Source organism: Tiliqua scincoides, chromosome 9, assembly GCF_035046505.1.
Source record: "Tiliqua scincoides isolate rTilSci1 chromosome 9, rTilSci1.hap2, whole genome shotgun sequence".
Taxonomy (NCBI): Eukaryota; Metazoa; Chordata; class Lepidosauria; order Squamata; family Scincidae; genus Tiliqua; species Tiliqua scincoides.
In genome coordinates, this window is record NC_089829.1 from 17,155,325 (window position 1) to 17,172,270 (window position 16,946).

The 16,946-nt window shown below is 47.7% G+C and overlaps 1 protein-coding gene across 2 annotated transcripts in view; it reads right to left on the reverse strand.

Annotated features, from left to right (window-relative positions):
- VAC14 (VAC14 component of PIKFYVE complex) overlaps positions 1-16,946 on the reverse strand; it is a 110,357-nt gene that overhangs the window by 86,807 nt on the left and 6,604 nt on the right. For both annotated transcript variants that reach the window (XM_066637646.1, XM_066637647.1), the window contains 7 exons: positions 16,439-16,548; positions 15,547-15,653; positions 14,587-14,721; positions 13,779-13,919; positions 13,058-13,118; positions 8,921-9,065; positions 6,485-6,550 (listed from right to left, as the gene is read on the reverse strand). In XM_066637646.1, coding sequence (XP_066493743.1) covers positions 6,485-6,550; positions 8,921-9,065; positions 13,058-13,118; positions 13,779-13,919; positions 14,587-14,721; positions 15,547-15,653; positions 16,439-16,548 — 765 coding nt within the window. The remainder of the gene's footprint in view (positions 1-6,484; positions 6,551-8,920; positions 9,066-13,057; positions 13,119-13,778; positions 13,920-14,586; positions 14,722-15,546; positions 15,654-16,438; positions 16,549-16,946) is intronic.

Consider the following 16,946-nt stretch of genomic DNA (forward strand, 5'->3'; position numbering starts at 1 on the left):
AAGGGTGTTAAAAAAATAACCAACAACACCTTGAATACAGTCTGGAAGCAAAACCACAATCAGGGCAATTGCTATTAAACTGGACAAATATGTTTTTACCCTCCAATAGCCATCAGGAGGCAGACAGTGGCATTTTGCACTAACTCTAACTTCAGAATCATCATCAAGGGCAGACTCAGAGCACACATTACAAAAGTCAATCCTGGAGGTGACAAATGCATGGATGACTCCAACATACAGGTGCAGCCTATTTCTCCACGGATTTTTAATCTGCGGATTTGTCACAATGAGAATGGGGTGGGGGTTCTGAAAGTCACACACACCTTTGCCTCCTTTGCCCTGTGCTGGCATCTTGCTCCATTTCCAGGCAGCCCAAAACACCGCAAAAAGGCTCCGCCTTGCCCAGGCAGGGAAATAGCCCTTGAGCCCTGGAAGAGGTTCCCCTTGTCAAGGAACAGTAACATTTCTGGAGCCCCTGAGCCTGCAAAGAGGCTGAAGTGGGGGGCAGAAAACCTCTGTAGCCAGAACATGAGCAGCAAGGTGGAGCTCTCTCTCTCATTCTCACACACACAGGGGCAGGTGTGGTAGCAACAGAGGGGATTGCTTTTAAAAACCCAGGGAGTGTTTGCCCAATTCCCCCCCCCCCAATGGTGCAGGCAATCACCAACACAAGCAAGCCTTCCCACCAAGCAAAGCATGAGATTCAGCCTACAATCCTCCCCACACTTTCCTGGGAGTAAGCCCCATTGACTGGAATGGGGCTTACTTCTGAGCAGAAATGCACAGAGCTGGACTCTTAAAAGCTCAGCATTCCAACTGTGAAAGAAGCTGGGCAGCTGGCAACAGAGGGCTGAGTATGGAAAAGAGGGGAGGGGATTGAGAACAGCTGCCTTAGTTTCCTTCCACCCGGAAGTGTCAGGCTGCAGCCTATTTGCATAACTCTATGTAATTTAGCACAATGCGCCGTTTTTTGTTAATTGCGCCAAGTCACAGAACAGAACTAATGCGGATAAATAGGCTCTACTCTACTCTCTCAAGACAAACAGCCTCTGCAACAAATGCAGTTGGGGGGGATCTTCTGAACACCTCCATCACTTGTGTACCCAGGAGCACTGCCAGGCTCTGCAGTTTCTCAGATAGGGAGACACCATCCCCAACTATCACAGGCAACAACACTCCCTCTCAGAGCATTGGGAGGGACACGCCACCTTTGCTTCCACCTTGCCTGCACTGAGCTTCATCTTGCTAAATCCCATCTATCTAGTCCCAGTCCTAGATACAGGTTTGGAAGAGACAGCTGCAACCCACTCCTCAGTTAACAAAACACTGTCATCAGTGTCTCAGTGATGCCAATCCTCAGCATGATCTCTCCTAGCTACTTCAGAGAGATGCAGAAAAATTTCTGGGAGACTACCAACCTTCAGGGTACACCACACAACACCCCCAGGGGGCCAAGAAAGTCTCCTCCATGACCACCTTCCAGGTGTGTTCAAAGGGGAAAGAGGCTGGGCAGGGCTAAGCCCAGTGTACTAGAATAGTGTTGGCCATCCTACTGAAAGCCCTGAGAGGTTTAACAAAATCAGCAAGGAGCTCCTATAATAAAGGAGTCATCCTATAATTGTCCAGGTGTACATCATATTCCAGAACCACCAAAGAAAATCCTCCAACACTCACCCTCTGTCTCGCAAGAGCTCAGGATGACTTCCAGGTGGTTCCCAGGAGGCTTATAAGGTCAGACCTGCTTAACTGCAGCAGCGGAACTATGCAATATGCCTTCAACTGAGCTCACATTCCAATTTGGTTGCAGAGGTTGGGTAACCAGGTCCTCATCTATGAAATGGAAACATGTGCAGAAGAAAAGGCAATGGCAACTTACAGCCCAAGTCTTCAAGCAATGCCTTAACCATCTGGCAACACTTGTTGTAGCACATTCCTTGTGAACAGATCCCTAAATGCTTGTCAGACAAAAGCCCTTCTCCCAGACATACAGTTTTCCAGTGAGGGGATTCTGTTTGGTCATCATGAGGCACCAGAGGTCTCAAACCAGGAGACCTGGTCCTGAGCAGGCTTCAGGCCCCTTTGTGTCATGACAGCCACAGGTTAACGGGCCTAGCTGCTGTAAAGAGTGCTCTCACCCTGGCAAAAAAAAAAAAAAGGTGGCCCAAAAGGAAGCTGCAGCCAGCCAGTCCAGGAAAAACTGAATGGCTTGGGGAATCAGCAGTGCTGGTAGCACTGCCCTGGGCTTAGCTTCCAGGTTAAGTGCCTTGTCTTAGTGAGTTGGCCTCATCCGGACAAAGCAATACAGTCAAGGCTCACCACTTCTGTGGTTGTTTGAGAGAATGAGGCCCCAGCAATGAGAAGGGACAGCACAGCAACACACTGTGTCTGAAGAGCTGGCCTTCCCTGCGTACAAAGCCTTGGTGTGCTGCCTTCAAACTGCAATGAGTCGTCCCTCCCTGTCTGCCTGCCTTTTATGGAAGCAGAGCCTACTGGAACAGAAAAGTGCCAGAAGCCAGGTCCAGGGAGGAGCATTGCTCACTACCAGCAGCAAGACAGCTCCTCTGGGTCCTGCCCCAGGTCCAGGCCCTCCAGCCACAGTGTTGCCAGCTGGGGCAAAACAGTCCCAAAGGAGGTCATGTGTTCACTCTGCCCAAAATCCACATGTACAGAATTAATGTTTGAGGCAAGTGTGACAACAAGCAAAATGAAACCAGACCCCTGGCACACGTGGAGAACTTGGAAGTGGAGTCTCATTTCATGTCACACCAAACTCTCCAGAAGTCAAAAACACTATGTGAGCCTCTCCCCTGCAACTTCACTTTGCCCAGTGAAGGCACCAGGACAGGAAGAAGGGGCAAGAGCAACAGGCTACATGTCAGCATTTCCCAAGCCCCAAGTTAAGGCCACAAGGCCTGGTCCCCTTGGGAAACACACCCTCCTGCACAAATGAACAGGACTCCCATCTCCAAGTCAGGTCTGAAGAGGAGGGAAAGGGGACCTAAAAGCTCCTTCAGTTACTGCTGGCATCTTTCCTCTCTGCCATTCCCTCTCCAACCTAATCCAAAGGAGAGCACAATTTGCACTGATGCTACTGGCCACACACTTGCTCTAAGTGTGGGGTGGTGAGGCAGGGAGAAGAGAAGCTTGCCTGTGGCCCAGCAACAGCTCACACCCTTGACGAAGAACGATTACCTGCCTTGTACCAGGGCAGCTCAGGCCCCAAAACACAATGCGCGCCAGGCACCCACACAGAGCCTTTGCTCTTGGGACTGTGGAGCCAGAAACATCTGTCTGCAAAGCACCCAAAGCTCCTTTCATGCAAATAAAACATAACTCAAGAACTGCAGTGGGAACAAGCAGGAGGAAGCCAAGCGAGGTCACATTCAGCTTACCCTTGCTGTTCTTTGTTGCATTCCAAAGTCCCAAATTTTAGCTTTGGCAAGCTGAAAGCTGGGAACTTTGGGGCTATGCGGGCTGAAATCCAACCAGGCGCAAACAAAAGCCTGACTGGATAAAGACTGCCATTCACTCTGGCACAGGCTTTTGTTAAGCCGGTTGTACGTGGAATCTCCATCACATGGAGAAAGCCCCTGGGGATTTAGTGTGAGAGCCCAGCCTGCAGGAAAGGTCGGAACAACAGGGCTTGCAGTGAGGAGAAGGAGGGCTGTGCATGCATGCACTTCCCTGGGCAGGCAAGCCCTGCAGTGTGGCAGTGGACAGTGATGGACAATAAGGCTCAGAGCCAGAGATGGATCCCTGAAGCATGGCACAGTCAAGCTGAACTCAATACTGGTTCCCTCCCCCCACCTCAAATCAAAACCATCACCGGGACCACAGGCTGGGTGATTCCATGTGATGCAGCATCTGAACTGCATTAAGCATCCCAAAGGACACTGCAAACATCGGCGCATACCCAGCAGGGATACAAGATGCCAAAACGTAATCCATGTTCATCACTATCACAGTTGCATGATCCCTCTGCCCTGCGCCCCAGGTGGAAAAGACTACCTGGGCTGCCTCAGAAAATGGTTGGGGGGGGGGGACAATGACTAGGGCTGATTCAAACCTCTTCCTTGATAGGAGAGCAGGCAGATAAGAAGAGGTATTGCCCTGTCTGTCCTACTTCTGCTGACTGGAACTTCATCACAGTGTCACTGCCACCCCGGTGGGGAAGAAGCTGGAAAAGGCTGGTCAGGCACTGTTTCACGTCTTCATCTTGTCCCTATGGCTGCTACATATAATGATGCTCTCACCCAGTAAAGGAAAACCATCCCAGCTCCCACCTGGTCTGAAACTGGTTAACCCATTTCTGTCCAGCCTACAGGTATGCACATTTGATCCCTATTAAATATATGCAACGTTGGGGAGAACTGGCTTACTGAAATACAGAGCGGTGTGTCAGCTCCAAAGGTGTGGACAATCCCTCCCAGCAGCTTCATTCAGATGCTGAACATCATTGGTGATAGGGCCAAGGGGACCACTGCAGGCCAGTCTCCTAGTCCTGGACTAGCCCTGCCCAGCCCCACAATGATGACATCCTGAATGCAACCAGACAGAAAAATCTTAAACTAGCTACAGTGCCACTGAATGTTCAAGTTGGTCCAAAATAATAGAACCATTTCCAATATTAGAAGCTGCTGAGGAGTCCAACAGAATCCTCCCCCACTAGCAACCAGGCTACCAAATGCCATCGCACTCCCACAGCCAGGCAGGAACCCTGCCACTAAAGAGATGAAGCAGTTGTTTGCTCTGCTATCACAATCAGTAAAACAAGAGCCACTGCCTGTTTACAGAACAAACTGAACCGCTGATTCAATGGCAAAGTCACTGTGAAGAACTTCTGCAACTGAAGCCTGCCTCAGCTCCCACTCAACACATTACCCAAGAGAGGGCTAGCAGTGCATTCCAAGCAGCATCTTCAAGAGCCCAGTTCTACCCAGCCAAGCAGCAGGGGGTGGCTTTCTCCGAAAAGGTTTTAAGCGTGCGCTAACTAAAGCAGATATGCAATGATGGGGCCAGAAGACTCCGCTGGTGGCCATTTCCAGCACTGTGGGGCTCAAGTGAAATCCTGCTGCTAAAACCTTTGGCTAAGTGGACTGATTGGTCCCCAAAAGCTGACTGCCTGGTATTCCTCTTCCAGACAGCAGGATTGACTGGCCAGGATGCATGGCTTGTGCCCAAGACACCTCTGTTCATATCTCTGCTCTGCCAGGAACTCTCGAACTGAGCACTCAAAGCTCAGTTCCTTACTTCAAACAGAAACGAGAATGACTCAGTGTCTCATTTTGGGGCCATCAGATAAAGAGTGGAAAAACAGCAGCCACTAGCCAGAGCCACTGTATTCTCCAAAGAAAACTCATTTTGCAAAAACCTGTTCTGGAAAGAGCAGGCAGATGACATTCCCAGCCTTCTGAGAATAACCAAGTTGCTAATCACTTGTGGGCCATGGGCCACCCAATAAATCAGCTGCAAGTTTACATCTGGGGTTGCAACTAACACCTGCAAAGGGACCTCGGGAGCTGCTCAAGGCTCTTTCCACCAGGGAAAGGCACCTTCCATAGCAAGGATCTCCCACTTTCAGAGGCGGACAAGCTATCTGCAGGCAGGGCAGACGCTGAGGTGGGCAGGGCCAGACAAGTACTTTGGGCTGCCCCCTCCACTGCCTCAGCTCAGGGGAAACTTTCTCCATCTGCACTACCATCCCTGGCCTTGCCATCCCTGTCACCTTGCCTGCTTGGCTTGGCTCAGTCCAGGCAAGAGGGAGAAGAGGAAATGCAGGAGACACAAGAAAGAGCTATTCTGCTCCACTCTCTGCAATTGGAAGGACAGGACATGGGGAGGGGGCACTTGGGACAGAGGCAGCAGGTGAACAAGAGGACACTACCTTGAAGCTCTGCGCCCTTTTCTGCAGGATCTGGTCCTAAACTAGCACAGTGACTTAAGAGGTTGAAGCAGATCAGGGCTGCTCCAGTTTCAGCTGCATCTCTGTCACAAACCAACTAGGAGGCCTTAAGCAGACCACAAAGTCTCAACTGCAGCACGGTTCCCCAGCTGCAACACGGGGATAATATTCACTTGTACTTGCAGTTGTTGGTACATGGAAAATACAGTAATTCATGCAAAATGTTTTGGACACTTGAAATGTGAAGTGTTACCAGTAATAAGACTAAAAAGCCAGACTCACCACCATTTTGGTACAGGCTCAACCTGCTCCCAGCCATGAAAAGTGGGTAGGCCCCTAGGCACATTACTGAAAGTCCAGCAATGCCACAAGCCATGCATAATGCAACCAGAAATCTCCCTGAATTGGCACACAACAGAGATGGCAGACTGTTCTCTAACATGCAAGCCATCTGAGCTCTTCAACTTTAGTCAAGCCCTTCACTGCAAGCCCTTTTTGCTGCAAAAGGCTTTGAGAATTGTTACGGAAGATGATTTATAAATGCAGTAAAGCTTTAAAAAGACACACAGAACAAGCACTCACCTCATCGGACTCATCAGATAAAGTTTTTAACAAGATGGGAAACAGGCTATCCGTGTGCCGGAACATCTGAAACCCAAAAGGAAGTGTGTGAGGAAGACATCCAAGGCTATGGCAGAAGCAGGTGCACCATGTTCCACCACAACGCCGGGGGCTGCTATCAGATTCAGAAGGAGTTTATATTTTCTCGTGAGGAGAAAGTCCTCCTCTCTCACAAGCTTATCCCAAGGAATTCTGCAGCTATGGTCATAAGCAGCAAAACCAGCCAAAGTTACCAACTGCAGAAAGGAGATCTAATGCAGTGAATGTTCCAAGAACGGGAAGTCACAGATTTTCTCCATGATCATGCTTCATTTCATAAAAACAATTTTCCCACAATGCTGCAGATTTTTTTTTAAACTACTATGGTGTACAGGTCAGCCATGCCTCTTGCCAGTGCTGGCGCCAATATGCTGGGGTCCATGGGGCAAAATCCTGCTCTGAGTATCCATGGTTCCCTTACCCCCTCCCAGTATTGCATTGGATTCTACTGCTGCCACCAATACTGAGGGTCCTGTAAGTTGGCCTGGCCAGATGGGTTCTCTGAAGGACACAGGGCCCACCCCCCTGGTCAGGTAATGCCCAAATTCTAAAGCCACCTCTGTTCTTATGCATCATTAGGACACCAAACTGACAGAAGGTTTCCAAAAATGCCTTTTAAATAATGAAGAAAGAACACACAGCATCTAGTGTCAGAACAACACATGGAGAAACTCCTTGCCAAAATGATACACGTGTACAACAGGAGGATGACATAGTCTAAGCAGGGATGAGGAACCATGCATCCCCAACAACTACTATTTCCTGCTGACTTCTGGGCCAAATCACTTTGATCAGGTGGGTACTCCCTAAGAACCAAAACAGAGCTAGACCCTATTATCTCTTGGTTGCCTGGAACTGGATCTGAACCTCTGAACAGAGAAAGCAACAACTGAGTTAATAATCAGCTTTCTACTGCATGATTCATGTTTGGTTTTCCTGGGGGTCATTGAACCATATGTGCCATGTGTTTTCGAACACCAGCTAGCCCTGATGTGATGGAAGAGAAGGTGAAAGGCTAGAGGTGTGCCTTTCTGTGCTGCAACCCACGTGGAGGACAAGACACAAGGAAAAGGTGACTGCTGCAGAAGAGGAAATTCCAGGAGAAGCTGTGGCTGCACATATGACACAGAGGAACAGGAGACATTCTGTGCAACTAGTACCTGGCCCTTACTGTGGAGGAGATTCATAGTTATCTGGATAAGTATTGCCACTCCAAGCTCTGTAGACTAGGGAGGAAGACACTTAGAGCCCAATCCTATCCAACTTTCCAGCATCTATGCAGCTGTGTCAAAAGATGTGTGCTGCATCCTGAGATTGGGGTGCAGTCCTGTAGGCGTCCTCAAGACAAGGGAACATTTGTTCCCTTACCTCGGGGCAGCATTGTGGCTGCAATAGTGCTGGAAAGTTCAATACGACTGGACCCTAAGCTACCTATGAAAAGGAGGAAACCCAACCACCATTCTCAAGGAGGAGTCAACACATGCTGGTGAGGGGAGGGTTCCCTGTCAGGGATGCTGTACAAGTTGCCTGCACTGAGCAGGGGGCGGTCAACTAATCCAACATTCTGTGATTGTAAGTATTTGGTTTATAAAAACATTAAAGATCAAAATTTGAAGAAAAAAAAGTGCTTGAAAGTAGTTATTCTATTCATTTTAGGGAGTTTAAGAACTGGATTATTTCTGCCTGAAATGTAGCTGTACCACTTCAGATGGGATCATGGGGCAGGCAGAGTGGCAACAGAAACATGCTCTCTACAGAAGAACACGTGCTTTTGAACAGCCTGCTCATCTTCTATCAGAGCAGGTCCTCTCCACTATCCCTCAATGGCAAAGAGGATGGGTGGCTGCCCCCTCTGTACAAGACATTCCCCTGATGCTGTCCCCCCATGGATGGTGATGTGAGGCTTGCAGAGCGTAATGACCAAAGGGAGAACAGAGTGAAGCCGCAAACTGGACTTCACTAGATACTTTTCTACATGAACACAGTGCTTAGTGAAGTCAAAACAAGGAGGGTCTCTTTGTTCTCCTTTTGACCATAATATGCTCAAAATAGTCACAAAATACTTTGGAAACTTCATTTCATCATCCAAAGACAACACAATTACTTCTCATGGGGAAGAGAGGCACAAAGATGCGGCTCCTGGCATAGCAATAAGGTATTGATCCCCTAACTAGCGCACACATGAATATTGTAGAAGAGGGCACGTGGTAATTATAGACAGCACAGAAAGGCAAGTGCACACTTTGGATGGTCATTTCTCCCCCCCTCCCCCAGCTTTTTTCCCAAGGAGAGTCAGCAGTATCTAAGCAGCACAACCTCTAATGTGGAGAGCCTGCCAAGCTATAGGTACAGACTTGCCTTGCGAGGTGTCTTTATGTACAAATGGTACAGCCACTTCAGGACTGCAATCCGGGTCATCATTCCAATGTTGGAATCACAAAGGTGGCAGTCCAATACCTGGACAATTCCATCAAGGTTCAGGGTCACATGGATTCTCTCTGTACTGCAGACAAAGGAGGACACACAAGCAAGATTCAGTAAGCGTCTGTGTGGATGCATTTCACCAGCCAGTGAGGATATCTGAGATGGTTCCCCCCCCCCCGGCACTTACATGACTCAGTATTATCCTGGTGGGAAATCCACCAGGCACCACTCAGCCTCCTTTAATTCCAGAGTCTTAAAAGTTCGCCCCAAATAACTTGCTGGTGGCATCTCACTTGCAGTCTATAAAGTGGTGGTGGGTGGACCAACCTACAAGCATGGGTTATAGGCTATAGTTCTCTATTCTGCAGGGTTGCAGGAGGTTATAAAGATACACATTTACAGAGCTAGGTTTGTTTTAACACATCTTGGGATTTTAAATCACAAGATTAAAAACCAAATAACCTCCCTACCACTCAAGATTCTCTGTTACGCTTCAGAAATTCAGTCCTCCTTGAGTCCTCCATGTGCCAAACCGGCAATAATCTTCTAAAAAATTCTCATGCCTGAGGGAATTTATAGTAGTGGATCATTTATTATTATTATTATTATTATTTGTATTTTACAAATTTATTTTATGGAAGAAGAAACTGCTTGAAAGCAATCTTAAAGAAGTCTATTTAGGCAGCCAATTTACTGCTTCAATGGACAGTAATGATAATCATATATCCATTTATTTATTAAGGGTGGGGCTTATCTCATCAAGGGTGGGGGTTATATCATCATGCTGGCACCACATGCCTTGTGCCCACAAAATTTTTTCACGTGCCACTTTGGGCGAATGTGCTATAGGTTCGCCACCCCTGCTCTAGGATTTGCAACAATTGCTTTGCAAAGGCCATTCAAGGACTCCCGGTGGGGTAGAAGCACTTCAAACAAGTAGATCAGTCATCAGTTGGCACTGAAATCCAGGGAGCTCATGAAAGGCCGAGAAGTGCCTTGCAACTGAAGTTATTCATATTGCACCATCCATGCAAATAGCATGCGTAAGGCAGCAGGTCCCTGCCCCAAAGGTTTTACAACCTACGTACCAACACAATGGGGGGGGGGGTCAGGGATGAAGTGGCGGCAGGGTGAACAGGGGAGTATATGCAAGGGACAAAGCTGGCAGAAGGGACCCATCCACAGTACTGTTCACTAGTCCATCTTCTCATAGTTCTTCAGTCACTTTGAGCTTAGAAGAAAGGAGGATCAAATTTGTTGCACTGCTCACCAGAAGCATTTTGCAGCTGCTTCAGGCAACCTGCCAAGAGATCTATTCACAATCTTGTTAAGGGAGTTTCCTTGTTCTGGTTATGAGGAGAAAGTGACCAAGAGGCCCAAACAACCTCTGGCATCTGGTCTTTCACAGAAGTGGTTATGACAACAGACGAGAGGCAAAGGATTCAGGGGTCCCAGAGGAGACAACCCCCGCCCCGCTTGATGAGCAACAGATTCCAGGCGCTCTTTGTGACCAAGCAGAGTAGCAACATGCAGCATGAACAACTAGGGAGGAGGGGGGGAGAGGGAGTGAGATGCCTCCTACAGCAACAGCAACTTCTGCAATTTCAGCTTCCAATTCCTCCACCAGTTCATTAGTGCAAATGGCTGCCCAACAATGGCAGCTCCTGCCCATAGGTCACAAACCATCTCTTCGCTTGTTTAATATAGAAAATAAATAAGGATCACAAGCAAGGCTCCAACTGGAAACACTCAAGTCCAGCTCTCTGCAGTTGTGATGCCGGTGATCTGTCAAGTCCAGACCGAAAGGCTAATGGCCATTGCATGCCAATCTGGGTAACCAAGAGTCTCAAACACAGCCTCTGAACACTACCAGGAAGTCAACGCAAGATTCAAAGAATCCCATACAGTCCTCAATACAGTGCCTTAAGAAGAAAACCTCATTCAGACTCACCAGAAGAATTTAAAAACCTGTCGTGCTAAGTGCTGCAGAGGTCAAGGACAAACAACAGACCAGATCAAAAGGCAGCTCAGTAAAGGAAGGGCTACCGCATCTGGGGTTCTTTAGATGTGAAAAAAGGCAACTAAGAGGAAACCTATGAGAGGTTTCCAAAACTATGCATGGTGTGGAGAAAACAGCAAGACAAAGATGTTCCTAAGTCCCGTAATACCATAGGTCCTGCAAGGTCACACAATGAAATTGATCTTCTGTAGATTCAAGACACACGGAAGGAAGTAATTTATGGAACTTATTGTCACACACTGTGACAATGGCCACAGGCTTAGACTGCTTTGAAAGAGAACTGGGGGTGCCTATTAGCCAAGATGGCAATGCATGTTCAGAAGTGCTATCACACTGAACACCAGTTGCAGGGTGGGGGGGTTTCAGCACTGTTGCCTTAGTGTGCAGCTTAGGACCTTCCTGGAGGCATCTGGCCAACCAGCGTGGGAAACGGGATGCTGGATTACATGACCTCTAATTCGACTCAGCAGGACTCTTTGCTACACCCTTTCCTCTTCACAACAACTCTCAATCCATGCTCAAAAAACTGAGCAGGAAGTGCTTTGAAGTAACCATGTTCAGATGCCATAACACACCAATAATGCACACTCCCAGTCACAGGCACCTCACTTTAAGTTGCAACTTATACATGTTCAAACACAGACATGGACACACACTGTGTATATGAAAATATGTACACATTTAAGTTGGATGAGACTGTAACTTCAGGGGGCACAGCCCTGCTTTCCAGGAAGAAGGTCTCTACTGGTTCAGTCCTTGGCAGCATCTCCAGGTAGGACTGGGGAAAAAAATCCTGCCTGAAATCCTGGAGAGCTACTGCTGATAGTCAAAGCTGATTGAATTGAGCTGGATTGACCAGCAATCTAACTCAGTTCAAGGCAGTGTCCTAACCTATGGTATGATAAATGACTATAAAACACTAAAAGAAGCTTGTCTCAGACCAGAATACAAAACACAACAACCTCAACAACCTCCAGAACTTTTTATGTTCACACATGCCACTGAAAGAGTGAAAAGGAATTAGCCTTTCTGTGTGCGCACTACAACTTCCCTTGAAAACCTTCTGAAACTTCCGTGGCCTCACAATGACTTGGATGAATCATCAAAAAGAGCATTAGCTACAGGAAACTGACAATGAAGCTGAGTCAGGCTGCAACACTTTAACAGCATTAATGTAGAAACCCCTTAGGCACATCCTTAGACTTTACAGCCAGGAGGTAAAAGCATGAGAGTTTCAAACTGAGAGGATCAAACTCTCTCAGCATACAGTGATTGAGCTGGAATCACAGTGACACCCTGTGATACGATGGCGGTATTGCACCTAAATAGGTGCTGGGTGTCAAGAGTTTTCTCCTTGAACACAAAATCTAGATTCTTAAATCAAATTCAGTCACTGAAAGATTCTAGCGCTCATGGACTCAGAAACATGCTTCAAAATTCACAGTCACAAATGCTGCTTACAGGGGCACCCCCTGAGGTGGTAATGCTCCACTCATCACTGCCTCTGCACCAGTGGAGCCCTTGTAGGCACGCGTCAGCCAACTTATCTTTCCTATGCACCAGACAACCTCCTTCCCACATGCAAGGGAGGACTCTTGCACAAATGTAAAAGGGCAGAACATCTGCAACCTTCTGATATCTGAAATGATATAATATGCACAAACACAAAAGCAATATATAGACGCAGAGACAAAGAGTTTACACAAATTCAGAGAGTGCCATTCTGATTATTTCTAGCTGCAGTTTGTGCAAAGGAAAAGAGGTTTGCTATCCTATGCACAAATCACCTCACTGTGGGACAACATAAGACCAAATGCTGATTCCACCTGAAAGCCCCTCCTTCCCAGGATAACATTTTCCAGGACTGGAAACATGCAGCCTTACTCCTGATGCCCCAACTCCAAAAATCAGAGGTTTTTCTAGGACAGGCACACAGTTCTGTTGGTCCTCCATCACAGAGACTTGCAGCATCCAGAAGTTAGTTGTTGGATTCAGTGCCACTCTACAGCAGTGAAAAGACAGGAGTCTCAGTAACATTAGTAGAACTTTACCTGGCTGGCATGAAGACGCTGGTGTTGTTGAAACTGGGATCGCTGGAGGCATCCAGGCAGCCTATAAGAAGACAGGTTAGTCTGAGAGTAGCACAGCACTTGCAGGGGCAAAATGGGCTGACACTGACAAAGACCAGTCTTAGCAAATCCTGCACAACCACCACTCTGGAGCCAAACACTTCCACGATGCATTCTGGCAAGATGCAGGGCAAAGGGAGATGGGAAGGGGCCTTGGCGCAACCCAGAAATTGCTTCCCAGAGCGCCACAGACTGCCCTCCAGCTTGCCATGCTAAAGGAAGGGAAGCTTTTTTTTGTTTTTTAAGAAATTTCTTAAACCATTACTTAAACCAGTTCTTAAACCACACGCTTAAGGGAAGTGTGTGTGTTTTTTTAAACCATGATTTGATTTAACATTGTTTTTGTCCATCCATAGGGGATCCTGGAACAAATCTACTGCAAACAACAAGAGTGGAGCTGTACCTCCAAGGCAGGTCTCTTCTGTCCTCTCCCACCCACTAAGAAAAACAGCACTGAATCTGCTCCAGATGCCTGCAGGCCTGTTGATTACATTACTGCATACGGACAACCAAGTTCTGACCACTGCAAGGGGCTAGCACCATTCACAATGAAGAGCCAAATGCCAGCAGTCATTTTTCCTCTGGTATGATCTGCACAAAAACACAGCCAGAAAGACTCTCAGCTTTGGAAAATGGGACTCACCACTTGAGGCCATCTCTTGCTTGGAGAGATTTTCGTCCACATCAGCCACCAAGGACTGCTTGGTCTCATCCATCTCATCATCTTCCAGTGTGACCAACTTCATCAGGCTTTGGTTGCACACATTGGCCACCTCTTTGATGCCTGCACCCCACCAATGTAAGGAATGCTCACCCACAAGTCAAGGTGCCCCCCCCCCACTATTTTCCAGTGGGTTGAACTATTTTAGCTGTGCCAATATTTGAATCTATGGTTTATAAGAATTGCACATGGATAATTTTGGGGGTATTTAAAAGCACTTTTTAGAAATTGATGTCCTGTATATATTCTTTAGTAATATCTATTGCATCTCTCAGGGACCTCCAAACCCCAGTCCGTGGTACAAATCCAGTGTCCAGGACAAGCTGTCTGGGCACGGTGCTTTCCGTTCTGCACTACAGCCTCCTTACTACTTTCCCAATCTTCCCACAGAATCACGCTGGGCAGCCACTTGCCCTGGGAAAACAGCACAAAGAGCCTTCTGGGACAACAGGCAATGAAAGTGGCTGCCACTCGTTTTGGGGGCTGCCAGCCCATTTCACTCTGCATTTGCACTAAGCATCATCACCTTACATGAAACACTAGACTACTTTCCAACCACAACTAAGTCCATTTGGTTCATCAATACCCCCCCCCAAACAGCACATTCAAAGATACAAACACCCATTAGAGAAAAATAAACAGGAACCTCCCAACTGGATCCCACCCTGCCCTCTTTCCACTATGAGCCAAGGTCCCCTTGCAGCTAAAGTAGCCTTTGTTCTAAGGATACTTTTCTTCCGGTCATCATAGGACAGGCATGGCAGGACAGCTGTCAGGATCCCTGAGGAATACGGCAGCATCACCCGACCAGCCAACTGGATGAACTCCCGCATCCAGCACATGGCAGTCAGCTGGATAAGATCATCTGCAGTCAGATGAGTCATGGAAAAAAAAGGAGACCATCACAGTTAGAAGCCTGCCTGGAAAGCAGCTTCCCATACAGTTGCCTTCTATACCCAACAGGAATGGTTAAGGTGACTGGTAAGAGTTTTTAGAGCACTTCTAATAACTGACACCAATAATTGTGGCTGGGATCTACAATTCCAGAGCTGGGCAAAAAATACACAGAAATCTATCATGAAATCTCAAATAATGCAACTGAAATCGGGATCTGAGCACAATTTGACAGAGCAGCAACAAGAACCTAAAAAGATACAAGAACACACTTGGACTCCTCAAGCAGGCAGAAGGTCTTGCAGAGAAATTGTTACAGCAGCATTGTGAGGACTGGACTGTACAGGATTGTGGCTCCTCTTCACCAAGAAACACCTCTTCACCAAGAAACACCTCTTCACCAAGAAATAATTCACCCCTCCATGGAATTATTCCCAGTATTCCTGGGAAATACTGGGGAGGGAGAACATTAACAGTTAATCCAGTCTATAGACCCAACATACCCCTTGTTAATGAACAACTAATGGAGGCCACCCTTCAAAACCTTCTGCTCTGGCCCAAGCTTTCCAGTTCACACACAGTAGGAAATTCAGAACAGGGATGACTGAAGTCCTCAACAGGAGAGCTCCCATCTTTTCCTTGAAAAAAAATCTCTGCTCACATGTTTAGACCAGGTTAGGATGACCAATAACCCAAACAGGTTACTATGCTGTGAAAAGAACTGCTCTTCATAAGGCAAAAGGGGGTGGGGAGGATGGGACAAGGTGTCAATCTACACAAAGCTGTAAAAGCTCACCAGAGGCCTGACAGTGGATCACCAGAATGTTGGCCATTTCTGCAAACTTGACGCAGGAGGGATTCTTCTTGATCTCTTTCAGAAATTCACCAAGGGCCACTTCACACCTGGCATGCAAGGAGAATGGACCACGGTTCAGAGAACTTCCTGCTCTGTGGAGTATGCTGAGTCTCCTTCCTGCCTATGAGAGTCCAAACTGTGCTTAGTGTGCACAACTCCATCCAAAACCCTGTCACTGACTGGCCTGGGCTTCCTCTGCCAGAATCATCTGGCTGTTCACTTCTGCTAGCCACACAGCTGGAAGAGGCCAACAGTGACCTGGTTCGGCCCCATCTGCTCCGAGGCAGAATCTTCCATCAACCAGGTAACCCTCCTCCTTCCACCATAAGAACATAAGAACAGCCCCACTGGATCAGGCCATAGGCCCATCGAGTCCAGTTTCCTGTATCTCACAGCGGCCCACCAAATGCCCCAGGGAGCACACCAGATAACAAGAGACCATCAGTACATACAACAGCTGACCCCAACAGAAGAATAGCCACACTGCAGAAAAGTGCTTGCAGAGCAGTGGCACAAGCTCAGGTCTAGAAAATTTAGTCTCTAATGACTCAGGGAACATAAGAAGAGCTTGGCTGCTGGATAAGACCAAGTGGGTCCAGCATCCTCGCACCAAGAGCAGTTGGTCACCCGCTTCTGAGAAAGCCAGAGGCAAGGAATGGGAACAACATCCTCTGCTGCTTGTCCTATTCAAAACTGCTATTTCCTTTTCTAGAGCTCCAGCCTGGCTGAGATGGGGTGATGGCATCACTCTCACAGCATCACCCACCACTGGAGAAGGAAGCTAGAACGTTGCCTACCAAGCAGTTATCCCCAGATTCACTGCTGCACTCACATCTTACGGATCTCCTTGCTGTTATCTCCAAGGATCTGGAAGAGGCCGTCTAGAATCTCTGGTAGGTAATCCAGAAGATTAATGTCAGGAACAGACTCCAGCACCAAAATCTAGCTCAGAGGGGTAAGGAGGAAGAAAACAGTCTTCATAAGTTCCAAGCAAAAGTTAACACAGCTGAATCAGCTACCAGGCACCAGACCTGCTTTAGACCTGAATAAGCAGGCTCAAAGACGCAATCCAGAGGCTGTGGGGTTTTTCTAGTTCTAGGAGCCGTTTAGGGAGAGGTGGACATGTCAGAGCTGGAGCTACCTTCCTTCTAACAACCACCCTCCAGCTTCTAAAACCAACCTTATATAGGAAGGTGTTACTATTCCAGAAACATTGTCTGGCACTAGCAAATCTGCAATGAAAAGGGATTTCACAAGTATGGACAGTCTACATATCACACCAAATGAGGTGGCTGGACCGTTCCACTTTGGATGCCAGATGCAGAGCCACATTTTCGAAT